At 54.9% G+C, this 5,220-nt stretch overlaps 1 protein-coding gene across 1 annotated transcript; it reads right to left on the bottom strand.

Annotated features, from left to right (window-relative positions):
- Nucleotides 1-978: 978 nt before the first annotated feature.
- Nucleotides 979-4,180, bottom strand: RAN (RAN, member RAS oncogene family). The gene is made up of 7 exons (XM_040620048.1): nucleotides 4,067-4,180; nucleotides 3,474-3,519; nucleotides 3,271-3,355; nucleotides 3,068-3,193; nucleotides 1,847-2,034; nucleotides 1,478-1,648; nucleotides 979-1,380 (listed from the first exon to the last, which is right to left on the bottom strand). Exons 2-7 carry the CDS (start codon nucleotides 3,507-3,509, stop codon nucleotides 1,336-1,338), a joined length of 651 nt encoding a protein of 216 aa, XP_040475982.1. The 5' UTR covers nucleotides 3,510-3,519; nucleotides 4,067-4,180; the 3' UTR covers nucleotides 979-1,335.
- Between the last annotated feature and the right edge of the window lie 1,040 nt (nucleotides 4,181-5,220).

Genomic DNA, 5,220 nt, shown 5'->3' with positions numbered 1-5,220 from the left:
AACCCTACCTTCTTCTTAGGTAGGAAAGTAATCATTTAAGGAGAAATGGACATCTAAAGAACTTTGGTAACCTGAACTATAGCAGTGCTCACACGAGCAAAATAGTTTAAGACTCCCAACTGCTACAGCATAGCGTCAACGGGTCCAACTCACGCAAGGCAGACCCAACTCATTTATAAATGTGGAAATCATACAAAGATAAACGGTTTCATCCAATGAAACTTTTGCAATGTTTCACGTTTACTGAGAAGCCATTCTAAGGTCTACTCTTCTGTTTAGTGTTTATTTTGTCTGTGCCCTTGAACTGGCCACAAAACTCCTTCAGAAAAAAGCAACAAAGCTGTGAGGTGTCCAACTTAAATCCTTAATCTTCGGCATCTTTAAAGCTTGGGAATACTTGAAAGCAGCATGTAAACGTGGAACATCTTTCTAGAATACCAATTTTACATTAAACATGTAACATTAAAACAAAAAGCAAATAAATGAATAACTTACACTCATTTTTAACAAATATTTGAGACTTCTGTCAAGTTCCTGCCATCATTTGTATGGTTCGACCGGACCCTGAAAACCTCATTAGAGCACGGTGACTTCAGCCACAAAGCAACAGCAACTGTAATTCTTAAAATGCCTATCTGAAAAGTCTAAGACACGCACTGTTCTGTTCTGACAGGTGACAGAAGACTCAAGCTCTTCCCCAGAGGACACCACCCAGTCAACAGGCAGGTGGGATAGACATCATAGCTTAATAGCACTGATGACGTTCATGCCCCATTAACAACTTACCAAACAGAAGATTTCTGACACCTGTCCTGTCACTTTCGTGAAAGGATTCAAACGTACAATAGACATAAGAATTTAACTTGCAAGGCTTCAAATTAAGTGAGAATAGCAAAGGCAATTTAAACAATAACATGGCACAACTTTCCCTGTGAGTGGTTTTAAAATGCTTACCAAACAAGGGAGGAGTTCACTTGCTTAGATATTTGAAATACAACTTTATTCTGATTCTAAACGAAAAGGAATGGGAATGACAGTGACAAACGGAGATTTCACCACTGGATATTGTGATGGGACTATAGCAGTCTCATATCTGAACAGAGGAAGGAAACAACTGCGTTCCAAAACAGCTAAGTATGCAGGTCCAAAAAATGAAGGTACTTTTTAAACTGCCACATTCACTCCGAAGCCCATTCATCTCCTTCAGCATCCCAAAGATTAAGCACATGTTCTGCTCAGCTATATAATAAAGTGGCAAACACGCTGCACCACTGACATCACAGGACAGTTGCCTATAAAACTAGACTTCTGACGCTGGGCTCCAGCTGCACGTTCTCACAGGTCATCATCCTCATCCGGGAGAGCAGTTGTCTGAGCAACCTAGAAAAGGACACAACGGGGTCATACTCTGGATTAGAGCCATCAGGAACACAAGACGCCAAAACAGACCACGTGGTTGGACACTTGAACATCCTACCTCTAGATCGTGCTCATACTGTGCTGCCAAAGCTGGGTCCATGACAACCTCTGGTGGGGCAAGAGCGGGCATGGCGACAAACTCCAAGTTAGGGTCTCCAATTAGTTTTCTAGCAAGCCACAGGAAGGGCTTTTCAAAATTGTAGTTACTTTTGGCAGAAATGTCATAGTACTGTTCAAAACATAAATAAATAAAATAAAATTAGTTTTAAAAACTCTACTACTCACTCATCATTTGGATGTTCCGAACTGAGAGAACTCTTCTGATCTGCACCACAGACGGCTACGAATCCCTTTACTAGACGTGTTACTGTAATTTTATGTTTGATAGAGCAATGACGCAGTAAACAGCAAGTTTTAAGAAACATACCTGAAGATTCTTCTTTCGGTGGAAGACAATAGATTTTGCCTTAACTTTCCTGTCCTTAATGTCCACTTTGTTGCCACACAGCACAATGGGGATGTTCTCACACACTCGTACCAGATCTCTATGCCAGTTAGGCACATTCTTGTAAGTAACCCTTGACGTGACATCAAACATTATAATGGCACACTGGGCTAAAAAAAAGATTTAGAATAAGGGTTACAAACCTAGGATTTCCCGCACAGACAAGGATTGCTAAGGTGCACGGACCAGGCATCAGGCCATCTCTATTTCTTCACTCATTCCCAAGGTCTCTTTCAAGCCTAAAAATCTTAATAACCGGAACGCACAGCAAAATTTAAAATTCCACTTTTTAAGTATGAACGACCAGCTTGCCATATCAAATCTCTCTGCTGTAAAACTTCATTAATACTGCCCCCTCCCAAAAATCAAAAGTAGATCAGCATCCCAGACCTGTCTCTTCTATTCTGAAGATCTAGGAACCTATTTCTTTTTTTTTTTTTTTTAAAGATTTATTTATTCATTTATTCGACAGAGATAGAGACAGTCAGCGAGAGAGGGAACACAAGCAGGGGGAGTGGGAGAGGAAGAAGCAGGCTCATAGCGGAGGAGCCTGATGTGGGGCTCGATCCCACAATGGCGGGATCACACCCTGAGCCGAAGGCAGACGCTTAACCGCTGTGCCACCCAGGCGCCCCTAGGAACCTATTTCTCTAAAGACCCTAAAATGACTAGACACATCAGAATACATTATCTTTTTGCTTAAAGAAACCTCAGGTCTACATACTGATCTCCAAGGAAAACCATAATTCAATTATGACAACAAACCACAAAGTATGTACAGCCTAACACTTTTCCGGCTCAACAGTTTTCTGTTATTTGTACAGTCAAAGAGCATAACGCATGAAGGACTACTCGTAACTTTTCACCAACCAGAGAAGTGAGATTCCAGGAGGCATTTTCTTTATGCATCATTGTTTGCAGTTCTGAAATCATTTTGGGGGGGAAAATAAAAAAAGCCCCAACTATTCCTGATGCTACAGCAACAGCTTGTGTGACGCTTACTGTCTTGTGTTCTGAGCCTCTCTGTAAAGTCCGGCTCTGTACACCGCGCCTATCATGACACAGCAGGCGACGCCGTGGCAGCCCTCAACTTTCCCCGCGTGCGGCTCGGCGCCCCGCGGGCAGCGCACCCTCCGCGCCTACCTTGGATGTAGTAGCCGTCCCGCAGCCCGCCGAATTTCTCCTGACCGGCCGTGTCCCACACGTTGAACTTGATGGGTCCCCTGTTGGTGTGGAACACGAGCGGGTGCACCTCCACGCCCAAGGTGGCTGCAACAGAAGCACGGCCGTGAGCCCGGAGCTGGCGCCCCCCACCCGCGGGCCCCGGCGCCTGGCCCCCCACGTACCTACATACTTCTTCTCGAATTCACCCGTCAGGTGACGCTTCACGAACGTCGTCTTCCCGGTGCCGCCATCGCCAACCAGCACCAGCTGCGGGACGGCACACGTTGGCGAGAAGCCCCGGCATCCGAGCGCCTCCCGGGCCGCCGCCACCCGCACCCGCTCCCCGCGGACCCCGCGCGCGGCGCCCACCCCCCCGACCACGTACTTTGAACTGGACTTGGGGCTCTCCCTGGGCAGCCATGGCGCTGGTGCTGGGGAGCGAAGAGAAAGACGTGGGGTCGGCGGCGCGGCGGCGGGCCCGGGAGCCACATGGCCGGGCCCGCCCCACGTGCCCAGGCCCACAAAGGGGCGCCGGGCGGCGGGCCCCACGCGCGCACACCCCGGCCGGGGCGGGGGCCGCGGCGCGCTCACGGCGGGCGGCGCTGCTCCGTCCGCGGGGCCTGGCGGCGCGCCCGCAGGGGAGGGAGGCCGGGAGGCCAGGCAGGGCCGGGGCGCGGGGGAGGCCGGGCCGCACAGAGCCCAATCGCGCGCCCCCTCCGCCCCGGGCCTGCTGTCCGCCCTGGGCCGCGTCCGCCGCCCGGCCCGGGCCCACCGCGGCTCGCGTCCCGGCGCCGGCCTGCGGCCTCCACCGCGGGGGGAAGGGGAGAGCCCGCCGCCGCCGCCCGGGCCCGCGCAACCGCCACCGCCCTCGTCCCCGCCGCCGCCCGCTCCGGCTCCCAGTCTCCCGGTGCCCCCGGTGCCCCCAGCCCCCGAGGCCCCGCGGCCCCCGCGGCCCCGGGCCCGGCCCCACCGCACTACCTTCCAGAAGCGTCTCCGGCCCGTCTGACTGAGGGCTGGAAAGATGGCGGAAGCGCAATTCAAATGCCCGGAGACGCAGCCGACGCCGGCGCGCGCCGAGGAAGGGCGGGGCAACGGCGCCGCGCCGCTCCCACGTGGCCCGGCGCGCGCGCGCACGCACGCCGCGGGCTCGGACGGCCACACCCGTCGGCCTGGCGCGGAGGGAAGACTCACGGGGCGACGGGCGCGGGCGAGCGCGGGACGCAGAGCGGACGCGCGCACGCACGCCGGCCCGCGGGGCCACGTGCATTGGCCTGGAGGGCGGGTTCCCGCGCGCGCATGCGCCGACGGCGACGCGGCGCGCCCTGGTGCAGCCGCGCGACAGAACGGGGAGGAGAGGGCAGGCACCTTGGGCGGGAAACTCTCGTTGAGCGGCCCACACAAAGCCTCTGGGCTTCCCAGGTCGGGCGGCTCGCCGTGCGAACGCGGTACAGCAGTTCCCGGGCGGCCCCATGTTGGGCTGCGGGCCACGCCTGCCTCCCCGGCAGCTTCCACATCGCTCTCTCCGCACCACCTACGGCCTGCCCTGCGCCCCCAGCTCGTTTTCTCTTTCGCCGCCACCCCAGGGCCTACCTCCCACACCTCCCACTTCCCGAGCCCCCCATCCCGCCCACTACCCACCTCCCCTAGGCCCCCATCACCCTCTAGGCCGTTTCCCTGCCCCCGGCCTGCCTTCTTCCCCGCCCCCGGCCTGCCTTCTTCCCCTCTCGCCGCACCCCCATCCCTTCCTCCCAAATACCATTCTTCAGGGCCCACCCTAGGCCCCTAACCTGCGCTCCCAGCCGCGGGCCCCTTCCTGCCAAACCCGGGTTCTCGAGCTCGCTCTAGGTCTAACTCTAACCTTCCCTGTGGCCCCAGCCCTAGGCCACTTTAATTCAGTGCCCCCTTCTCCGTCTCACCTCGACCCCTGACCCCTTCCCTGCGTTCCTAGTCCCACCCCCAGCCCCGTGTCCCTGGCCTCAACCAGAACCTACTTGGGGGTAAAAGACTGAAAGATACTTTTTCCCACCCTGAAAAGCCAGCCACCCTTCTTAAAGCATCTATTGCTCAGCAGCCTTTGTGACCGTATCCTGCAAACAGGATGATGAAATCACGTTTTCAAACTTGGCAGCTCT

The sequence above is a fragment of the Ursus maritimus genome, unplaced genomic scaffold (assembly GCF_017311325.1).
Source record: "Ursus maritimus isolate PB19 unplaced genomic scaffold, ASM1731132v1 scaffold_33, whole genome shotgun sequence".
In the NCBI taxonomy this organism is placed as follows: domain Eukaryota; kingdom Metazoa; phylum Chordata; class Mammalia; order Carnivora; family Ursidae; genus Ursus; species Ursus maritimus.
This window is presented reverse-complemented; position numbering and strand designations above follow the sequence as displayed.

What these genes read in the sequence shown, in the direction of transcription:
- RAN (XM_040620048.1), bottom strand. Translation starts at nt 3,509, where the DNA reads ATGGCTGCCCAGGGAGAGCCCCAAGTCCAGTTCAAA. An exon ending in ATTCGAGAAGAAGTATGTAG is followed by an intron (nt 3,194 to 3,270) that starts GTACGTGGGGGG and finishes CTTCTGTTGCAG; the next exon opens with CCACCTTGGGCGTGGAGGTG. An exon ending in AGTATGAGCACGATCTAGAG is followed by an intron (nt 1,381 to 1,477) that starts GTAGGATGTTCA and finishes GTCCTTTTCTAG; the next exon opens with GTTGCTCAGACAACTGCTCT.